General features: G+C 41.8%; 1 protein-coding gene across 4 annotated transcripts in view; it reads right to left on the reverse strand.

Annotated features, from left to right (window-relative positions):
- PIKFYVE (phosphoinositide kinase, FYVE-type zinc finger containing) overlaps window positions 1-23,817 on the reverse strand; it is a 65,622-nt gene extending 41,805 nt beyond the window's left edge. For 2 of the 4 annotated variants that reach the window (XM_027731512.2, XM_027731511.2), the window contains exons 1-9: window positions 23,396-23,807; window positions 20,648-20,829; window positions 18,978-19,157; window positions 13,015-13,133; window positions 10,136-10,307; window positions 9,199-9,406; window positions 6,710-6,799; window positions 3,405-3,543; window positions 638-795 (exon numbers count right to left, since the gene is read on the reverse strand). In XM_027731512.2, the coding sequence (XP_027587313.1) occupies window positions 638-795; window positions 3,405-3,543; window positions 6,710-6,799; window positions 9,199-9,406; window positions 10,136-10,307; window positions 13,015-13,133; window positions 18,978-19,157; window positions 20,648-20,819 (1,238 nt within the window). In that variant the 5' untranslated portion in view covers window positions 20,820-20,829; window positions 23,396-23,807. Of the gene's footprint in view, window positions 1-637; window positions 796-3,404; window positions 3,544-6,709; window positions 6,800-9,198; window positions 9,407-10,135; window positions 10,308-13,014; window positions 13,134-13,990; window positions 14,072-18,977; window positions 19,158-20,647; window positions 20,830-23,395 lie in introns of those variants that run through there. The other 2 variants (XM_039388019.1, XM_039388018.1) reach the window with 2 other exon arrangements.
- Window positions 23,818-23,822: the final 5 nt, after the last annotated feature.

Below are 23,822 nucleotides of genomic sequence, written 5' to 3' on the forward strand. Positions count from 1 at the left end.
GCACAGTGTACTAGTTCAAGCATGGAGCCAGATAAAGAGATTGCCAGTACTCTGAACTCAGCTGAGGTGTCCAACAGATGATTAGGACACATTGTTTGTGCTCCTCTAGTATTGTTAACTTGAGTTATGTATACTGAGCATCTCTGAGGGAGGACTGTTGCTCTACACTTAAGAACCATCTCACTTTTATGCTGTTCTCACACAGTTAAATACACCAGATTCTTTATATTCACTTATACGGTTAAGAGTCTGCCAGCTTCACCAAAAATTTAGCTATCAAACACTATTAGTGATCTCTGATCCCAAAGGCAGACTTGCTCTTTGGAGTATCAGTGAACATTTTGGACAATCTTTGTAATACACTCACTGTTCTCAAAGTGAGTGATAGTTGTCCCACAAGCTATCTCCCATACTGGTTTCCAAACAAGACAGCCCCCTGTCCCCTGTTGTTTTGGGCCCTATGGAGTCAGAATACTGCCTACTCCAGTAGGCAGTAAAGAAGAGATTTTAATTTTCTTTCTCATCTCCCTGCAAAGGAGTCTGTCTCTGCAGTCTAAGGTACCCTGTACCAGCTCAAACTCACAACCTGCTCTCACACAGACAGAAGACACCTGCTGTACTAAAGCATCAAGTTTACCTTGTGCTTATGTGCCCATTTCTGATGAGCCAGTTGACCAGCTCTTTTCCCACAATGCAGTTGGGATGTGTCCGCAACCAGTAGCGATGATCTTGAAACTCCATCCCACTGTTATGATGGCAGATTTTCTTCCACAGATCTTTCAGCTGGACTGAGTCCTGGAAAGGGAGATGTGCAAGTTACTTATGAGTCTAATCTTAGCATTGGTTTCAAAGGCATCAACCTGGGCCTTCGGATCAGCTTCTAGATCAAAAGCCCTCCACAAATAGGCACAGAATCTAAGCCATTCTGCACAACCTATGCAAAGGTGCAAGGACAAACAGCAAACAGATATGAGATCACCTCCTAATATCCTTCCATTTATATCCAGTTGAGAATAATGTAAAAACAAAGCAGGCAACTTCAGAGTTAAGGGATTTTTGATGTGGGAACATTTTGTACTGCCTGTAAGATACTTACGTCCTCACTACTGCTGTCAGGTGGTATGAGCAAACAGAGGACAATGAAAACTCATCCTTTGGAAGAGGGATTTTTCTATGTTATCTGTGCTCAACCCAGCCACTGTGAAGCATACTAGTCCAATATCAAGCTCAGATATAAAGCAAGTACTTGACACAGCAATGCATACTGCTATGTTCAAGTTCTAGGATAGCATTTCTTACTGAGGATCCATTTTTGTATTGTCCAGTATAAAGCCTTTTTCAGACACTGTTAGCTTTGGTCACTAAGAAAAGAAGGTTTGTATTCCTCCCAACTCAACCATTTTTGAATCTGTGAATCTCTTCCCCTCACCACTTGGAACACTTCAGCCTGTACCTCAGACTTATTTCTAGGCCTGTTAAACATGAGCACCAACTTTTGTGCAGGCTGTGCTTCATCCAAACTGAGCTGCCTCTCTGCACCTGGCCCCTTTTACCTTCCCATACGTGCCCTGGCTTGGCACAGCACAATCTGTTGTTGCAGAGGGAAACTGGGGATCTGGGATTACTTTGAGAAAGCAGCACAGCACCTCAAGGGGTGGAGAAGAGACACTGCAACTCACTTTCTCAAATGCCTCATTTGTTCTGTTTTTGTGTAACGGAAAAAAAAGCTTTAATTAAATTTTAACTGGTTGCAGCTTGACAATTAACTGCCAGACCCACATTGTTGCACTTCCCCAAGAGTGCTCTGAGATACAAGTGTTTTGCTCCACTTTTGTTACTGGACTGGCTTTCTGCTTTTAGTTCCAGCAGTGAGTGTCCTGGGCATTATCCTAAAACCAATGTCAGTAGCTCCCCTTCCGTACCAGGTACAGAGTCAAATGGATCAGTAACAGAACACATGATAGGATAACACCATTTGATGCAACTGGAGACTTCACAGTTCAGCTGCCTTGTACTTGTGAATACAGTAAACTGGACAACGTGGCAGAACACAGCAAATCCTTTTAACCTAAGGATTTTGACCTCTAGTTCACAGAAGTATGTGCTTACGCCACTGTACGGACAACTTCTCCCACCTTTATTTCATGAACAAAGTTCATTAGTCTTCTGAATGGACTAGGTTAAGCTTTAAATTAACTGCTGATATAGGGTCAACTCCACATGCTAAAGGCATTAAACAAACAGAGGGAATGCATAGAAAATCCTACATTAACTGACACTGTGTCTTCTGCTCTTACATGAACAGAAGTGATACTACCAGTCCTCTTCTCCCCCAAGGAAGAAAACAGACAAAAAATTAAATAAAGTGAAGCTGAAGTGCATTGGGAATCGAACGTCTTGGTTCAAGTTGCATTCATAGCAGTTTAAATTTCCTTGTGCCTGCATCAACATATATGCATGAAGTAGGGTGGTATAAAGATGTGCCTTAAACATGTCTCTCCCTCACGTGGTTATCCATTTACAGAGCAACTTGGAAAGGAGTTTTGCAACTAAACAAGAGTTACTCTTCCTGCACCCTCAGGAATACTTGTATGCATTCTGCTGACAGCAGGAAGAACCTAACAACACAGAACTAGTCTTCCTGATTTTAAACTGGCAATGGGGAACGATCTTTAATCTTTTAATATGTGAAAAAAACACTGCCTTCCCTCCTCTGCAACATCTTTGCCTCCTTTACTAAAAACACTTCCCTTCCCTCAAAGAAAAGAAACCCTGTTTTTTACTGGAAGTTGTACAGTAACTGCAACACTGCCTCTGCGGGGAAGGAATAACAGAATTACACAGAACACTATTGCACGTTGATTTCTCTTAGAAAAAGTGCATCATTACAACCTTCTACAAAATGTTTTACTTATTCTGAAAACAAAGGGAGGGGCCAAGTTATCTTTTGGCCCAATAAGCTGTAACAGCTTTAATTCATTCATGACGGTGCAACTATTTCAAAGTAGGCATTTGAAGTTTCTGATTACATGGCCTATGAAAGGGATAATCTCAAGTTGGAGAAACACAAAATCAGATCATTGCATTACAGCTGCAACCCTGACAGGTTTAATCCACAAGGAGCCATCATACACTAACTCCACACTGCATAACACACTTATCAAGACTAAAACTGTGCAGATCTTCATGCAAACACCACATGAAACTATGATTTGTTTCAGGAAGACAGTAACGTCCAAAGCAACATCAATATTCTCCATCCCTGCTCCACTTGGAGGAGAGGTTCAGATAAGAGTGCTTAGAGAAGAGTCCCCAAAGGCAGCAAAACACTCCTACTGCATGACACAAAAAAGGCAAACTTCATTGCCTTCACAAATCAAGGCAAAAAGAAGCCTGAAAGATACCAGAAGGATTTTCCGCTCATCCTCGCTGGTCTCTGCCTTCATATGAGTGCGACTGGCCTGGGGGCTGACCGATGTCTCATAGGCAGGCACCATGGGTGAGCCCGACCGATCCAGTGACAGGTTAGTGATGCTGGCTGACCTGTAGCGGGAGACAGAAGAATTGAAGTGTGTTATTGTGGGGGGCTTCACCAGAGCAGGCCTTTATCTTATAGCATGCTAAAAACAAACTCAAGCCTGTGACATCATTTACCCTGGTCAGTACAGACTCACTGCTTAATGCTTCCTTCCTTGTCAAAGCAGAAGACAGAATCCCTAGGAAGCAAGTGTATTGCTTTGGAACTTTTAAGTTAAATATAAACTTCTGTAAAGCTCTTTGTATGAAGCAGTTAGAACTAAGTTTAGGCACACCAATTCATATGTCTGTATTTGAATAGACTGAGGAAGGAATGCAATGTTGTGTAATTAGAAGCTCCAGCAGTTTGGAGGCAAGACAGATGTCAGCATGGGCAGCTAACATCAGGATCTCTGTAACAGAGCACTGAGATTTCCCCCTCTCCCTGATCCACTTAAAATTCCTTGTCCTCCACTCTTAAATATATGACTAAAATCTTGCAGAGTCTGAAAGTTTGAGCACTTGTTCCCCAGAATGGCTAAACCGTCTTCTGAAGCTGGAGGTCACTGGCAGCCTTCCTTGTACTGTGATATGGTGCACCCTTATCTCAGCCCAGCTGTCAGGAAATCTTGGCTATGCACTCCAGTACAAACACACCATTTTGCAATAATTGTTGTGAAGTTACAAATGCAAATACAAGTTCCAGATACCCTCTGCTCCACTAACACACAACTAGACTGAGACTGAAAAACCAGAGTGCAACTTCTCATGACAGAGTAGAAAAAAGCATGCAGTGTAAGCTATTAGTGCTAATACCACTCTAAGGAGCGAGGATGGAAAACACTTCTGCTTACAGCAACAGGGAAGCTCAAAATGCCAATGCTGAACTAACTCAAGAGGCTTGCAGCAGTCTCAGTGATGAGAGCTGTTGTCAGCCTCTAGTCTTTGGAACGAAACCCAGATAATTTCATCGAGCTTGCTAACTGGCTAACAGACACTACAGTTATTCCCAAGAATTCTCAATGGATGATGTGGCTGACCCCAGACATGAAATAGCAGTGCCACCCTATTTCAGCTTTTGTTCTTCAAGGAACTAGCACTGAAGGTACAACAGTCTCAAAATCACTGATTTCTTCTTCTCTGTTTCTTGAGGATAAAGGGGTTTAGTTAGGTCCTTTTAAGTTATATGCAGAATCAATGGAAACTATGTTGGCCCTACATCCATATATACCTAGGGGTGATAAGCAAAAGCTTTGTGTCATTGTCAGGCATTCAAGACAGGCTAAAACTCTGTACTATTCAAATGATCTCAAAGTCAGAACTGGCAGATTTATGTAGCTTAACAGAAAGTAATCTTATGTGGAAAATGAGACTGACATGGAAGTCCACCATTAAGCACTCCTCCCAGTTGTTTTGCAAGAGCTGGTTTAGCTGTGGCACCTACCTGTAAAAGCAGCAGGGATTTTTTATTTGGGCATTACGCAAGAGTTAGAACAGCCAGATTTCGTATCTGTGTCTTTATCATCAACAATTATATACAATAAAGTCCCACGTGTATCCTTTTTTAAAACAGAGGGTGAGATCTTGCAATGAAAATACCTATCCTTTAGAAGGACCTGCAAAGGAGCAGTTTGAATCCCTCTGCTTGCAACATCTGACTGTTCTGCTGGGGTTTTTCCCATTATAAATAACAGGACTGAGAACAAACAACACATCCTCTGCTCACAGGGAAAACAAATAGAAATATGTAACTTCTGCCACCTGCATATAAATGCACTCAACCTGCATCTTTTTTGCTTCACCTCATCTAGAAAGAGGCATAATCAAGCTTTTCTCAAAGAAATGGCTACAGCTGCTTTGAGAAGATCTAAAAGCTAACATCGCTTAGCCCAAAGCCAATAGCTTTGTTTCCACAGGTTCAGAATTTTAACAGATACCTTACACTTCGTCATTACATGTGTACCGCCAGGTGAGTACTATGGTGAGGCCTTGAATAGCCAGAAAGTTAAAATGTAACTAGAATGCGGAATTTTGGCTTGCCACCTCGAGCTCAGAACCCTCCTACTACTGCATGTGTGAACAACCACAAAGGCCTTTCAAAATAAACAAAATCAATTCAAAGAGGAAGCACGAGACCACCCTCAAGGTTTCAGACATTTCTTGCCATCACTGCAAATATTTATCATTGAACTTTTAACTCTGGACTGTTAACTTTTAACTCCTGCCACGTTTGCCCAGAATTGATTTTTGGTACTAGCTTATTCACCAGTATTTTACTCCTCCAGGCAAGCTCTTTGGCTCTCAGCTGTACAGTTAGTGTGCAGGCATCTCCTCCTAATCATCCTCATCACACAGAAGATAAAAGCTCCACGCTTTTATCCTTTCATGCCTTTCTCCAAAAGGCACACCCGGCATCCTTCTCAGCTGAGTTCCCTAGTCTTCGCTGGTCCTGCCAGATCCCTCCAAATTGCTAAACATTCTGCACTCCTGTTACACCAATGCAAAGAAATCTCTGAATGTCTCCTGATTCCAATTTTGAAATCTGGGTTATCTTTGCTCTGTAAGGCATCCTTGCCTTACCTTTATTTCCTCACTTTAACCATAAGAGAAGTATGTAACCAGTACCACAGCAGAAACACTGTGAAGTGGGAGCTTGTTCTTCTAATACCAGCCTATTTAATGGGATTAAGCTCAAGCACTCAACTTATACTAAAGCTCTCATGAACAATTTAAAGTTCATTCCAGCACTCTTGCATAAAGATCTATGAAGGGATTTTAGCCCAAGGAAACCTGGTAACTTAAATAAGATTATCCTTAATGGAAGAGCAGATGGAGATGCATACAATACAAACAAATAAAAAATACCTACACCTCTGCTCCTCCATGACCTCAGTCTTTACCTGCCTTTACCGAGTACGTGTTACTCCCATTTCTTCAACTTCCTCAGAATTGTACCTTTCTTCATCACCACTTCTGTTTGACCAACTCAGCAGCAAATGACAGATTCTTCAAAAGCAGTACATTTATTAATATGAATATGTACACAAATGGTCTTTCCTCACTACTACATATGGGTAGTGGCATGTCCCATTTTAGACGTGTAACAGCACACAGTAAAAACAAGCCCAAAACTACAGGCCTTACAGCAAACAATGTGCTAGGAGTGCATCCAGAACAGAAATTATTAGTTTACCTGTTTCTAGCTGGTGACTTCCCTGCATCCTCCTGGACAGAGCCAAGGCGTGCAGACAACGTAGTACTTGCAGAGTCTGGGTGAATCAAACTGCATGGAAAGGAGAATGATAGAGATGTTTGAGAGATTTGTGACATACAGAAGTGTCAGAACAGCTATAATTAAAGTACAATTAATTGTTGTGTTACCTCTCACTCACACTCATGACTGTTAAATCAATAAGGGAATAGGGAAATCTTTCCTATCTGTAGGCCAATGATATTTGGAAGACAGTGCTCAAGTCTCCTCTTTTCAAATTCAAGTCTTAGACAATACAGCCCCTTCCCATTTCTTTTATTATCCTGCCTTCCCACTTGCTTCTCCTATATCCCTTTCTTACACATTCTCCTTCCTTATAGGCTGCTATTCATGCTTTGGAGGTAGAGACATTGCCCCCACCTCCCCAGCACATCACCTTTGCAATCCATGCAATGCTGCGTATAGCTATTGCTAGACAGCTTTTACCAAGATAGCCTGACAACCTTCTGTAATTGTTTAACCTGATCACTACCACCTTTGCCCTCCGTTTACTTCTACGCCAAGAAGAAGGACAGCAGATGTTCATACACCATCAATCCTGTTGGCAAAACCATACCAGACATAAGTCACCACATGCCAACCGATACAGCCATACTGGCTGTGCTCTAGTGTGATAAATGCTCTTCATGAGAAACTGTAAGCAATACAACTTTGCCCGAGTAGCTGTACTTACCCAGAGTACACCACTCCTTCACTTTTAAAGGATATGGCCCTTCAAGTTAGTTAAAGCAGGAACTCTATGTTCCAATTGCTCAAAGAGTAGAGCAACGTCTGACAAGTAAATGCAGCCTCACCCCACCTAAATGCTTTTCTCCCTGCTTTGCAGCATGACAGCAGGAGAAGCAAGAGCCTTATCTCAAATGTACATTATTTTGGGAAGAGACTCAACTCTTAAGTTTTCTTCTGAAACAAACTACTTCTCAAGAAGAAGCCCCACATTAGAACAAAAACCACTGCTCTGTTGTGAAGTTGTGAGTCACCGGTTTCAATTGTGGTACCATTTAAACTCAATATTTTGAGTTTAAACCTCTTAAGGTCAATCAAGAACTACCAAACACAGTACTTAAGAAAAGCCCTGTAGCCTACTGCAAAGTTGTACACTTTAAGAGCAACAAGCATTGAAGAAAATGTTAATCCTCCTAAGCAACAATAAACCACATAATCTCAGTCTCTTTTCCTGTCACACACAAAAGCAGCCCACATTCACTCAGCGTCTCCCAACAAGACAAAGTGCTCTATTATAGAAAGTTATCAGCCTTTCAATAATAGGCAGTATTTTCCAAGTGCTAAAATAAAGATATAAATACCTTCTTTACATGTTCATGTCTACAAGCCGCTGAACTGCCATAATAAAGATACTAACAACATATCAGAAGACAAAACTAACAGTACCTTAGTTATTTTGAAGAGAACACACATTTATTCCCCAGTTCAAAATCTAGTAGTATTTATCCCAAGTGTTGTTACGTTACTGCTTTAAATGATCATAACATAAAATCAGAAGTACTTTCCTGTATGTAGATCTAAAGCTGATTATTCAAGTGCTTCCACACAGGAGCACCATACTCTGAAAAGTTATATGCAAAGCCAGAGTCAGGGCACTTTCTGAAGACAGTTGGGTTTGAGGTTTTTTCTTTTAATACTATCAGAAGAGATCTGCTGAGAGGCACATGTCACTAACACTACCTCTCAGTTAAAGGTTCTGACTTGAGACCTCTTCAGTCGTTTCACATCTTCCTTTTCTTCTGGTTTTAGAGAAATGAGCACAAATACCACATCCAATTATTTCTTCCTCCCCATACATTAAATTAAATCAAGGTCCTCAGAAACTTGCATGCTGCTTGAGAAGTACAGTGTTCTTTTACTCACATTCCAAATATAAAGATCCCTTCATTTGAGAACAATAGGAGTAAATATACTTTGAAAGGAGATCAGAGAACCTTTATAGCTGTCCTTTTGATCCCACTTCATTTGAAACAGGTGGTCCCTTCCAGTATTTTTCTCTTATTTACACAGATAGCATTCCTTATATTCTCCTGCCCAATTCAAAACCTAAACAGGTAAAGCATCAATATTACATCAACTTGCCTCTCAACACATTGGTGGTTGGAAGGAATGATTCTGGCTCCATCTTTTTAAACTCTGAAGATAAAAGTCTGCTCTGTCACTAGCATAGAATCACTGATTCAATAGGTAGAAGGAAGAACTGTAAATAACTTAAAACTCCACTACAAAAGTTTCCACATTTCAACTTGAAAAGAATATTGGAAGCAAGCATAGGATTAGGTTCTTTTTACAGGAGATACACTTCTAAATTTCCTAAGTGGAAACCACCAGGTTTTATCTAGGTAGCTGTCAGCCCGAAAACAGAGTTAAGATTCTGGAGCTCAGCATACAGCCATTCACTTTACCTTTGCCAGGTTAGATCCTCCTCCAGGAAGATGTTGCGGCTGGCTTTACGGCTCCCAACGGGCGTGCGCGGCTCCCCAGGATCCAGCACTGATACAGAACAGGCAGAATCTGACAAAGCATTTAAGTCTTCTCCGATGGAGTTACTGTCTGTGGAGTGTGCATAGCTTAAGGCTATTTTACGGCAGTAGGTGCAGGCTCGGAGATCCCCTGTGGAAAGGGGAACCAGACAGTGTAAGTGAACAGGAACAAACAGCACTCTGTTCCTACAGGATCAGAGGTGTATAGTGCTGAAAACAGAAGGATTTTCTGTTTCAAAACCTCTTTGCAAGTTTAAGTCTAATTCTCATATTCCCTTAAAGGGCAAAACCTCAGATAATTACGAACTCGGGGAATTTTTCCAAGGCCAGTGACGTGTAACAGAGGACCAGCAAGAGAGAGACAGGTTGTGGGGGCAGGGAGAGAGAGAGAGAGCACATGTGCACACTGAAATGATGGTACCACAATAGCCAGTCAGATATGACATACCAGCTGGTGTGTCTGGAAAACATCACCTCCATTAGAATATGGTAATTGGCATTGGAAAGAGTCTCTCTCACCCTCAATTAGAACATGTAGATCATTACATTTTAAAACTACTGTTACTAAGAGCAGCTTTTCCTTGAGCACACTTTTTGTAGTGCATAACCTTGTTAAATAGTGATCATATTTGTTTTGTCATGATGGATGTAGTGTGATAAAAATAAGCAGGCATGGCATAATCCACCATTGTCCATAAAGAAATTGGTAGAATCAGGTCCTGTGGTTCTTTTTGCTCATTTTTAAGCCCACTACAGACCTGTACAGCATTTTCTAGCAGATGCCAGGATTTAAAATACAGTAGCCCAAACAGAACTCATCACAGAGAGACTGTTCTGCTCCTCAGCAGATAAACCCTACCTGTGTAGCCCATGAATTTTCCAGGGATTTCCTGATTGCAGCATCGACTACAGAAGATCTGCCCACAAAGTCGACAGTGGTGCCTTCGCCGGAAGGTGGTGAATTTCTCACTGCAGTCATAACATTCTTTGCACTGGCTGTCAGGCATCCAGTACTGCTTCAAGTCACTGTCCTACAAAAGAAGACAGCAGATAAAAGCCTTTTTTTGTAAATAAAAAAAGCATGTTTAGTTTCATGACTGCTGTGTGGACTGTGCTCATATATTCATATACATGCGTGTGTGTGTGTACACACTCTTGCATATAAGCACAGACATACACAGAAAGGATTTTTCATGTGGTTTTATAGGGAGCCAGAAGGCTGAGAGCTCTGAACTCTGAGAGTAAATTTAGTAAGACTTGGCCTCCCTGATCCAAGATGGAAGCAAAGCAGATAAAAACTATCATGAGCTGCAGATGAAGGTCAAAAAGAAACAAACAAACAAACAAATACTGATTGCTCTTCCCTCTCATTTGACCCTAGCACATGAAAGACCCTCACCTAGTACAGTTAAAAAAGAAAAGAAAAAAAAAATTATTAAAAAAGTAAAAACCCCACCATACATTAACTTGAAGTTGTTATATACAGGTAAATCAAGTTATCAGGAATTATCAGTGCACAAAGATAATTTCAACAGCTAATATTTTAGAAGTATTATAGATACATGTAAAAAATTCTTCAACACGCCAGTAAACTGTTGTAAAAGCCTGTGTCCCAAACTGATGTTGTTTCAAAACTCCAGATAACTCCTGTGAGAAGACAACTACAGAATTCACATTCAGCAGACAACAACATATATTGATTTACAGCACTGGTGCAGCCACAGGAATTTTTGTCTTGTTTTCTTTTCAAAAAACTTCAATTTGGTGTTGAAGCTATAGAGCAAGACAAATCTCTCAATTATGATTCTGAGCACATCAGCTGCAACTACCATGGATGGAAACAACTGCTAATGGTCACATGACAGGCCTGACTGTGAAACACTCTTTGCAAGAGTTCAGTTCTGGCAAAAAGCCTTTTCAGAGGGACTGAATACTCCAGGTTTTTTCTTAGGAAGAGAAACTGCTGCAAGTATTTTCTCAAAACAACCAGAGAAGACAGTAACCAAACAGAAGAAAAGTGATCTGTGCTCTGATTTTCACATAATCAAAAAAACCCCATACCCTGAATTGGGGTTTATTTTTGGATGTTCATAAAGTAAAGTTTGACATAGCTGCTAGACCAATTTTGAGACCAAAACAGTTATGATCAACAAGACAATACTTCCATGCTGTCCTCACCCAAGAAAACTCATACAGAAAGAGGTGGAAGACTGCTCGAGGCAGTCTAGTGTTTTGGAGAATCTAGAAATTTTTAAAATGGGGAAAGTTGCAATGAAGAGTTTTGTCAAGGACTTGCTGCAAAGCTGCAGGGGATGCCAATAACAGGTTTTGCTGCAGCTCTGCATGATAAGCCAAGTCTCTGACTCTACGACAGAAAGACTCACTGTTCCGAGCAGCAGTGCCTCTGCCCCGTTTGGACATGACTAAAAACTCAGCCACTGCTGGTGACACCTTCCAGTTCTCTGCCTTCCAAGTCAGAGCCAATGCTCATGACAAGAACAGCCTACAAGGAAGGGTTCAGAACAGGATTCTGACCCCCATTAACAGCAGATACTCATTAGAAAAGCATCTTCCAGAATTTGAGAAAGCTTTCTACAACAGTAGAGTGGTCTCCTGTAGAGAAAGACCAAGACCACAGCAGCAGGAAACTTTTGCATGGAGTGACTCAAGCAAGACATGGCTGCAGTTAAAGGCACTGATGCATTACTTTTAGTCCAGAAGTCAGCATGCTGACAACTAACATGCCACTTCCAGATAAACATCTGGTCATATTCATTTACTGCTGCATCGTGTCTGTTTCAGCACTTCTCCAATGCATTCAGAGATGTCTGAAAATCTCTAAGGCCTTCAAATTGAATTATTAGCAGGTGTCACACTCAATGCCCCACTTACTGTAATGAAGGACTTCTGCTTCACCCTCAAAAATATTGCCCTTTCTACCAAAGCAAACTTATTCTTACAAGTAGAATAGCACTGGAAGCTAAGTGAGTTTACTCAAAGTCTACTGCAAAAGCAATCAAGCCAAAAGCCTTTTTTCTCCTCAGTCAGTTTAATTAAATGTACTTTTGCCTGTTCATGTCTTGCCCACAGACACAGCTATTTATACCATCACTTATAAATAGTTGTGGCTTCTTTTCTCAACTAGATCCTCCTATTAAAGGTATGGTCCAACTCAGCAGATGGAGGTGAAATCAGGAAGTCAGTAGCAACCACCAGATCCTTCTCTAGCTAAATCGAAACTGATTAACAAGACAAGCCTTTCAAGCAAATACTGCTGACCAATCATTACCATAGTAAGTAGAAGATTTAATTAATTACCAGAATTCTCATTACTATTTGTGGCAGTCAATGTGTTTCACCTGCCCATGGTTAGCCTTCTAGGGAGAAAACCATCAGGTAATACTTCCAACCTAAGCTGGAAGGAGTCTAAAGACAGCATCTGGTCCGTGCACAAGAAGCCTGGTAACTGCAATGATTCACCCCCACAATATGACAGATGTTTGACAAGTCAAGAGTCAGCAAAAACTGAAATTGTTTCCCCTGCGTTCACACAATGCTTTTTGAGTTTATTCACTCATCCTTCAAATATCAAAAAAAAACCAAAAACCAACAACAAACAAACAAACAAACAAACAAAAAACCCCTATCATGATGTATCTAAAAACAAAGGTCAGAGAAGCCCAGAAAACAGACAATTTTTTTAGATTGTTTGGCCTACAAATCGTTCAAAAGAATTACCTGGCTCTTCCCCTCCATGATTTCTTTGAGGCGTTTTAAAACAGTGCTGAGGCTTCTTAACTGAACTGCTGTTCGAGGATCATGACCTCCAAGAGGTGGTTCTACTTTCCTTCGATTGTCTGAAAGGGAAGAGAGAGTAGTACTTATTTCTTTCATGATACACCAATATCCACATCACAACACAAAATCCCATTAGAAGGAAAAATGTCCACTTATATATTACATTACATGTATTACATTACATATATTACATTTTCTAAAGTTACAGTGTGTATCACTTCTTGCCTTTGCACTCTCTTCCCCCAAAAGAAGATTCTGATGCCAGATAGTTTGCTTTGACTGACATTTTAAATACCATCCTCTGTGTTTACAAGAAGCCACCCAAGTTCTCTGAGAACAAAAACATCTTTTAAAGAAGTGATTTTCAACCTACAATAGGAAGCTTGTAGCAGTCTTTTACAAAACACTGAATTCTCATTTTAAAAATGCCCTCTAGGATATTAATACTTAAAAAAGAATTGCAACAATATTCACATTCATTCTAGGAGTGGTATAAGTCAACGCCTCAACCTAAATTTATTTATAAATTACTACAGTCAATGCCAGGACTCAATTGCTCATTTTCTATTAAAAACAGTCGCTCTGAATAAAATGCACCCAGAAGTTCACATATTTAAGGTTTTTTCTTTGGTTTGGTTTGGTTTTTTTCCTAAGAAAAAAAGCCAAGTTGTTGAGAACTTGCACAGTCATTCTTGATTAACTATAGCAAAGTGACTCCTGAATAAAAAGGTAATGCAGCTAATTTCTTTCCTATAAAACACTTGACTACTTTGAAGCGTTGCTGTATGACTTACAAATAGGATCCTTCCCTCCAGAAAGATTTGAAAACACAGTTCTCTATTTACCTAAATATTTAAACATTTTCAGAGTCCCTTTTCTACATCAACAACTTTCTGAAGAGTTTAAAGTTTCTTACCAGCCTCGTTGCTCTCCATCTGACTAGCGTTTTATTTAGCTTGCCCCAGCACAGGAAGAACAGTCATGGCTGCTTTCTGTTTACTGCCTCAGATAGCACTGATGTCAGCGGGAATGCTGACAGCTCTGGCACAAGCCTGTTAACTGTTGCAGTGCAGTAACAACCAGGCTATTGCTTTGTGTGCAAGAGACCAAAACCCTCACTTGTAATGTGACTAAAACCGTGGGAGTCCATGCCTCCTCTTCAGGTTTTTAGTATATATTTTTAGCTAATCAGCCCACGTATAGTTACTATGTACAACAAGAGATTTTTTTTTTAAGCGATTCTAGGATGCTTAAACACATTTCTGTGGCCAGACACCTGGAATTTATTTTTTAAAAAAATAAAACAAATAGACTTTTGGGCAATACCAAGGTGAGTATTTCAGGGTGATTAAAGGGTCTTTCATGTTTCAAGAAAACATTGATAATACCATAGAAACCTCTGGTTCCTCCTTACTTCTATCACAAGATCTATGTTGCATTTACTTCCTGGATATTCCTCTGAATTCAAGAGTATCTCCTTTCCAGGAATGCTGCTTCCAAATCTAAGAATTATTATCAGATCTCCTGCCTAACTAGCTACAAATCTTGTCAGGCAGATGACTCCCAAAATACAAACATACACAGCTATGAGGAAATGTCACACTGGTTCTAGTTAGCTAAATGCCCTTTTCTCTGTTACATAAAACAACGTCAAAAGGGATTTATCATCTACATGAGAAAAAAAACATGCCATCAGCAGTAGCAGCACATGGCTAACCTGTTTATACTAGAGAAGCTGACTGATTCTCAGATTAAAATTCAGTTGGCTCTTTTCCTTCTCAATCATGGGATTTCTCCCTTTCTGGGGCAAAACACATCATATAGCAAGAACAGAAGTTATCATTCCTGCAATATAGGATGCACTGCGTCTAAAACAACATCCTTACAAGAGAATGCAGATGTATCAATGTTAGGTTAACTCTCACTCCTCATCACTATTAGAAATACCACAGTCATTTTCTCAGCTAATGCACACATGATTTACAGATGTATACGTTCTCAGCATTGCAAACATTATTTCCTCATTTCACCATTAAATCTGCAAAACCCGTGTTTTCCCTTCCACAAACACAAACTGTAAGAGCACTTTTCTTGCTTTGCCCACATCATCATCCCAACTGCCATCAATTGCACATCTTAAGAGATTTCATATCTTCTTTTGGTGTGGTCCAAGAGGGTTGCCTACACTTATACATCTAAGTAGTGGTAAGCGTTTTTGATGCTTCTGAGATAGCAAACTCAGTATATGCTACTAAAAGAAATAAAAAACCAAACCCCCACACAAAAATCCACACCACCCAAAAAAACCCCTAAAAACCCCACACCCCATCACCCACAATTCAAGCCACACACAACAAATCAGGTTTTAAAATAAAAGTAAACTTGAATTAAGTGTTATTTAATCTGTTATGACAATCAGATCAGCTCCACAAACTTTTATTTGTCATTGCTGCATCTCAGCCCTTAAGTATAACACACCAACATGACTGTGGAACACATCTTTTCAGGAATACCAGTTTATGCAGCAACTGTGTTTCTTCTATCCATTCCCTTCCCATCTATATGTTCACTGAACATAATCTCAATATACCAAAGGGACTCCATACAGATTTCCAAATTGACTTATTTCTAACCTATTTATCATTCTTAAGCTAAAAGTTAACTCCTACAGCTACTAAAAAAAAAAGTTCTCCTATTTCAACAGTAGCCCTCATTCTTCCTCTATGTATTCATAGCTGCTGATCTTGGTAAAACCTATACATCTTCTGAATCACGGAAATATGTTTTTACAGAGTTTCTTTCATGACTATATAGTACTTTAGCAATCATTTTTACAGTGAATGATAAGGCAAAAACACCACAAGAACTTCTTTGTTGCAACTTAACTACATGACCATACCCTAACCCAAGAGGTACAGAGAGCTTCATAGTTTCAACAATAAAAAAATACCCTTGCCAGGGATGCCACAGTTCTGCTAAAACAAATCAACATGAATTGGTTTTCTAGTCATTTGCTGCCAAAGCATATAATTTCCTATTCAAGTTCACTACCACAGTTCAAATATCACATCTTCCTCAAGTCACTTGCATGCAAAGTACTTATATGAAAAGTATGGAAGCTGGCCTTAACTTCATTTTACAACATGCATTTTCATGTTCCAAAATCTTTTTTCATTAGAAAAGATGCTCTGGTAATAATTAATGCTCTACATGATTCCCAGTAACCACCATATGCTTTCCTCAGGCCTTCTTCCCCTACCATGTGATCACTGGCCATCCCTTACTCCTACTAAGCTCCTTTACAGTTCCCTACTATTGTGACATTATCTCGGTGACAACAGTCTCATTCTCAGACTATTTTGGTTCAATCCAGCACCTTGAAATTCCTCATCTGACAGCACAGACACATGCAGTCCAACACAACCAGCTGAGCCCTCTGGTACTGTAGAAGTGACATCTGCTCTGCAGTACCCTACTCCAGTATACAAGGATGCAAGAGATTATCCAAGAGAGAGGCCACAGAAGCCATTGCAGAGTCTCAGCACTGGTTCTTCAGCCATACAATCCTCAGAGCATCTCTGACACAAGCCAGGCACCCACAGCTTCTCCTATTTTCACAAAAGCCAGCAAGGTGCTATTATAATGTTTTTGCGTAAGCAGTCCTGAAGGGAAGCAGTTGAAACTCTACATATTTGATACTAGGTGGTTTCCTACAAAAGCAACCACCCCTCCATGTTGTTCTGTACTTGCAGTTGTCAGCCAGCATGGTCCCTGAGCAATTAGAGTATCTGCTGCACATACAGGGCAAGCTAATGGACAGATGAGGGGTGAGAGTCAGAATCTTCAGGAGCAATTTCATTCCATCACTGTTTAGAGGCACCAGCAGCAGCCTTTTATTTATTTATTCCTTTCAGTTTGCTTGACATATTATTTAAGATCAAGTAGGCTGGAGACCTTTGTGAAGTACTTACACATTTTTTTGCCTACACCTGCTGATGTTACAAAGTATCTGGGTAATGGCAAAGCCTTGAGAGACATTTACAGGCCTGCAGATACAAGACCACAAGAAAACTCAACTAGATTAGACACCTCACTGTCACTGAACTGAGTGGGTGAACCAACCTACCAACCTAGGTGTTTATGTAAATCACATCACTTATTTTCCTACTTTTCATTATTTAGATATAAGAATAATTTCTAAGATTATTTGTGCAGCCCAGCATCAGCGGCAATAGCAGAAGTAAAATTCTCCTCTGCTCAGTGTTCAGAAATCCTCAAAGATCTGATTATTCAGCGCCTTTTAAGGCAAATGAAGGAAAAAAATTATCTTAAGTTTGCTTCAAAAAAGAAAACTAAGTCTGAATTTGGAGAAAGGCAATGCAAGAATTCTTTCCCTCTTCAAATAAAGTGAGATGGCCTAAAAACTCCCCCAAAACCTCCTCACCAATCCAGTATGCTTCTACTTGCATTACATAGAGTTCATGTTTGTTACCAAGGTTATTTGGGGGAAAATACTCAACAGGGAGTCAGGCCACTCAGCGCACAACTTCACAGAAATCTCTTCAAAAATCCAGCAATTCCTGCTTGGTCTAACATTACTTCTTTCCAGGCTGATTCATCATGACATTTTTCTAAGCATACTTGCAATTCAAATCCAGGGACATGAATGAAGGTCCTGAAAAGGATTTGGAATAATACAGCAACAGTTCCTTCCCTACACATTAAACTAAGTCTTATTTCCCTGGCTGCCTAATCCCAGCAGAAGTCAACCAGCAAGATTATCTCTGCCTTCTGAATACCAAACAACATACCTCACCTGAAGGTTTCTAACCTCTAATCCCCAGGCAGTTTCCAAGTGATCTACATGAGGTAATTAAAAATAAAGTAGATTGGCCAAGAGCACATGGCTGTACTTGGCACATTCCAGAAAGATCTTTAAAAAAAGCCCAAATCTTAATTGGTTTGCTGGGACAGGCACAACTAAATAGAACAAAGAGTACTAGAAGGGAAAAAGGAAGATGATAAATGTGTTCAACTAAGCATGCAAGTGACTTAGATGAAAATGTTAGCTATCTCTACTGGACTTTTGCCTGGTTACCAAGACTAGACATCTTTCTAAAAATCCCATACACATTAACAACATTTAAGATCTGATTTGTCTGCACTAGGCACCATACTCTTGGAAATACTGTCTTGCACAGGACAGTTACCCAGCTCAGCAGTTTCCTCAAGGCTATCACAAAGAGCTGACAGGAACCAGGCAGATCTCAAAAAGGACCCCTGAAATCTCCTTCCTAGCTCTTCCCGATCTTCATAAAGCCAATTCACATCTGCACCTTTAAAATTACATTCAATTCCCATTCCAGCTAAAAGATTCAGTATGGCATCTGGCAATAGTTCCAAGGTTAGGTAGAACTGAAAAAAAATACTTAAGCACAACTTCCTATTCTCCTCAAAACAGCTACAAGCAAAAACCTGCATTTATAACTCCCTTGAAGACAGAAACATTGAATCCATTCAGACTGAGCACTAAAGTCAGAGGTAGCATGTGGATGTTAAAAAACTGTAATCTCTCAAGACAAAGCAGAAATTTTCAGGATCAAGGTTCAGTGACTTTAAAATGTTGGATGAGTTTTGGTAGTCTTCTGTTCCAGACTGTTTTACAATTGAAAGAGCAGAGCCCCAACAACAGGTTGTCTTGCTGGAACACCAAGAAGGGTGGGGGGAACACGTTTCTGAGGTTAAAGTGCAACCTCACTAACAGAAGCAGCATACCCTTATAATAAATTCTGTTATAAAACTGGACAGTCAATGAACCTTTGCTCACCTCCTTTCACCTCACCCTGAAGCATCCCAGACTGGCTACTACAACACGGCCTTATAGCACAAAGAGCTGAAATTACCCAGAGTCGCAGAAGATCTTCTTTGCAGTTCACCAGTCAGTTGTTTTTTGTAAGGAATCGGTGATCTCAGAGACTGAGCCCTGGTGGGATGCTGAGGACTGGACCAGCCACCACTCAATGCTTGTGGATCACTCTGTCCTGCCTCTGCTCTCTCTGCTGGGGATGAAAGCCTGCCATCATCTAGAGTTGACAAGAAGCAAGAAAACAACTGTTCAGACATGATAAAGAAAACCAGTAGTGCATGCAACACTAAAGGTAAAAAAAGTCTCACAAATAGACTGAGATCTGGATCATGATTAAGCATCACAAAACACATAAATTTTCAATTTTAAAAGTACCATAGAAATCATGGAAACAGGAAGGTATTTAGAACTTGTCTGTCAGGCTATTTCAGAAATATCCCTAATGTGAAAAGTGTCTAAAAAACAAAACTGGCAAACATTAATTATTCTTGCTTTATGGAATAGCTACACTTGATTATCAGCTTCTGCCCTGAAAAGAGTTTTTCAGTTATGTTAGTAGCCAGTACTGAGGTGACACTAAAGTTACCGCAGCCTTTAATTTCCATCAGCAGATCAAGCATAGCCAGGTTCTCATTGATTCTAGTAATGTGTCCATTTCATGTGTTGTTTCAAGGTTGTTTTCCCATTCTGTCAACACAAGACTTTGCTGACTCCAGCTACATTTGTCAGAAACAAACAAGTGAAGCCAATATTGACCACATCTTATCTTCCTTTCAATAAATTAGCAATGACAGGTGCTACTCTACTATGCAAACTAATAGCAGTCATAGCAGATAATTATTTTTCATTCTGCACAAGAAGAGTCTAAACAGATCAGTCTGCTTATGCAAAAAGCTATCCTGGCCCTTTTCCCCTAGCCCAAACACTGCAGCTTAGCAGAGCTGGATAACGAACAGACTAAACAAAAGCAGCTGACCAGTCCGCCATCTCCAGTAGAGGTATGCAGACTTTGTACAAAATCAAGGTGCGTTCAATCACCACTCTTTGCAGGATATTCCTTTGAAACAAATAAGAAACTCATGAAGTTCTTTTAGAGCTTGCCTACTGAGAACATATTTCGTGATACATACAGCACAAAGGCCAAAATTAATTAGTACTTTTTGATATATGAAACTGTCACAATATTTCAGACCTCTTAATGGGGAACATCTAAGCCATGGAAATTAAGTGTGGACTTCCTGTAAATACATTGCTTTATTGCAGCTCAGATGTCACCCAACTGAAGGGAGAAGATGCACAGGAAGGTGAGGGACGGAGCAAGTGGGACAAGAACTTGCATTGGAAGGACAAGCAAGCATTTTGCTCATACAGGCTGGCAGAGAGTTACTCCTTGCAGCCCAAGAAAACCTCACATAAGCAAAGGGAATTCTGATGTCAAGCTAAGAATCTATACAATGCTATCTGCTAACTGGCTTGTCTTGACTTTCATGGGCAGACACAGATTTCTAGCTGCAAGATGCCAGCTATCTTCTCCCATAGCAAAGCTCTACTATGTCACGTAAAATCAAAATCCAACATTTCTCGAAAAAGAACTACTCACCATCAGCCATCTGACATTACACTCTTATATTCAGAGGTGTTTTTACAAGTTTATGTGGCAGCAGAGGGCACACACAGCTCACACACACACAGTCCCCCAGCCCTCACCTTTGCTGAAACGGAAGAGATTTACAAAAGAACTGTAGGCTGATTTAAAAGGAGGCTCATCCTGGTCAGGAGTCAGTGGTTTGAAGTGAGTGAGATGAGATGGACTGCTGGGAGAATGAGGTAGATCACCGGTAGAGTCCAGTGTCGGAGACCGTTTGTCATCTGCAGCCATTTCACGTGCCCTGGAAAGAGTTCAGCAACACAGACATCTGCTATTAGCACAGATCGAGTGCCAGAGTTAGGAGCCCATGTCCCCTGCCCAGTCACTGACAAGAGATCACCATCTCTGCGGAGAGCAATTCAGAGCACCCAGTTAAACATTCAGAGCAGTGAACAGCCTCTACACTGGCAACACACTCCAGTTGCGGTTTTATGGGAACTTGAAGCTTCCAAAAGGAGACTCTGCACACATATCACAACAAAGTTTTAACTTTGACAGCTCTTCTCTTAATGTTGTGACTTCTACAGCCCTTGTAACAGTAAAATTGAAGACAGGCATGCCTGAGCAAGCACAAGAAAGACCTGTTGTTTGGCCAGCTTAACTTCAGAATGAGAAACAGAATGAACTACAAACAAAAGCAGGACTAAAAGATTAAGCTCAGTGGTAAACTGCTTCTTTCCCCTCCACATTACAATACCGACTGTTGTGCAGGTTACCGGGGAAGCAACCCAGACTGTGGTTTATTTGTTGTCAAATCTACCACCTCCAAACTACCTTCTTTTCAGGAGTTCTATTAAAGGAAAAACAAACAAAAAATCCGAACCACTTTCTGTATGAGGGGAAGCCGTACTTATAAAGCCTATTTACTGTGTACCAAAGCTTTGTTACAGCCAAGAGCCATATTTTCCCACAGCCCATATTCTTCCTCAACAGACACCCAGTTTCTTTCACAACGCCTCACTTAGCCTGCTAGGCTAAGGTGCTGACTACCTTCATTTTGTTTAAGCAAGACTGAGTGAAATGTTTGACCTAACAGGAACACGGGGAGCTGATGGAATCTGTGAGTGATTGGTTGACTTCTACCTGTGCCAAGGACCAAAACACTGTACAAGACAACCTCCCGCTTAGCAGCTGATACACACTCCTTCATGAAAGACCAATTTCCAGTTTCCACAACTGTTCCCTGGAACCAACAGGCATATTTTACTGACTAGAATAGTTTCTTCCAAGTTCTAAGAAGCCACACCAAAGAAAAAAGCATCTATGCAGTCCAGAGAAAATCCACGTGGTTAGCAACTGACACTGGAAGTGCTAACAAGTTGCATATGGCTCATGTGGCAAGGTTTGACCACTCCTACAAAGAATGCACAAAAGACAGTATCTGCAAGTCATTCATATGATTTCTCAGAGGACTTCTGCTTGTTGCTCTGCAACATAGCAAGCACCTTTATCCCAGAGTTTCTCCTGCTATTCACATATCCTTAGGAAAGAAAATGGAGAGGCATCATTCACTAAGTTTCAAGAGAAACTTTGGTCAGGTTCTTTATGTAAGGCTTAGTCTGGAATGCTTCTGCATTCCTGTCCCCTGTAAGGCAGGGTACGTTTTGTTGTTCATTCCAGCAATATTATTCAAACAGGTGATCTGAACGTGCTTAAACACCAGGGCTGATGGAAAATTTTCCTTCAAGAGCACATCTTCAGGTAAATTTGGAATTGTTTCTTCAATCTTAAGGCAACTAATAGCTGACTTTTTAAATGTTGAACACACAACAGGGTTGTGCTCACACTACCACATTAAAAGTGCCATTACGAAGCCAATCAGAAGTTTTATAGGAAACTATGTTCATATTTCAGCAACTGACTATAGCCTGGCAAGACAAAAATAACAAGTCTCTGAACTTGCATGTAACATATATATATGTGATTACAGAAAAATAAACTCCAGTTTCAAGGGGCAAAAAACACACAGTAATTGCTTCTGTGACAACAGTACTAGTCTAATTAAAACACATTGAAAAGAAGAGCACTGTACTTGGCACCAGCTCCATAAACACCTGGATCTTCTGTGCTACACAACACAGTAGCTGCGGAGTGCATCAACGTTTCTTAAAGTGCTTTAGTTCTCCCACTAAATGGAAAACGCTCCACCCCACCGCAAGAAACAGGGAAACAGTCACTTATTTGTGTATTAAGGGAAATCAGAAAGCAAGGTGCACATACTGGTCAACAGGCAGAAAACCAGAGTACATCACCTCACCAACAGTTATGGGGAATGCATCTAAACCCGCCTGAGGCTGCAGCTTCAGCAGTCACCGGGTCATCACCGATACAACACAGAGCGCAAGCACGGCTGTGAGCCTCCACACACCTCCAGCTGCTACATCCAGACCAGATCCGCGACATCCCGGGTCCCATAAAACTGACCACAACCGCCCGGTGCCGGAAGGGTCCGGCCCCTTCTTGTGACACGGACGCCACTCCCGGGCACCCGGATAATACACCCCGGGTGCACCAGCTGAACTCCCGCAATTCTCACAGAGCTGCGCGACACACGCGCTTCCCTCCCGACCTCCGCCCGGCTGCCCCGCTCCCCCCTGCGAGGGGCACACCCCTGCCCTCCGCCGGGGATGGCACACGCGGGGTCACCTGCCACGGGACGGGGAGGGAGCGGCAGGAAGCGATCCCCGGAGCGCCGCCGGCAGCCGCCACCGGGGCCGGGCCGGGAGCCCGGAAAGGGCTCGCGCAGCAGGGGAACCACCGCTGCTGGCCCGGGCGGCACCGCGCGGCCCTCGGCGGGCTGCGCTCACCTGCTGCCCGCGGGTCTGGTGCCGGTGCTGGTGTCGATCCGGTGCCGGTGTCAGTGCCGGTCCCGGCGCCGGTGTCAGTCCTGGTGCTGGAGCGGGGCACGGGCTGGGGCGGCACCGCCGCTCTTCCCTCAACGCCCGGCCCCGCCCGGCCCCGGCAACGCCGCCAGCCCCGACCAATCGCCCGCCGACCACGCCGCACCCGTACAGGCATCGCCAATCGAAGCCTCGCGCGCTCCGCCCGCGGCCCGGCCCCGGGCTCCGCCCCCCGCCCCGCCTCGGGAGCCGCTGGAAGCGGGGGGAGCTCGCGTGACCCCCGGGAAATTATAACATATTATATGTATCTTTAATATTCCGTTCTATTCCACCCTCTCCCCGGGATTCCCGCCCGGTCCCGCTCCCCGCCGCGGCCCCTCAGGGCGAGCGGTGC

The sequence above is a fragment of the Pipra filicauda genome, unplaced genomic scaffold (assembly GCF_003945595.2).
Source record: "Pipra filicauda isolate LSUMZ 115617 unplaced genomic scaffold, ASM394559v2 scaffold5_size6683894_pilon, whole genome shotgun sequence".
Taxonomy (NCBI): domain Eukaryota; kingdom Metazoa; phylum Chordata; class Aves; order Passeriformes; family Pipridae; genus Pipra; species Pipra filicauda.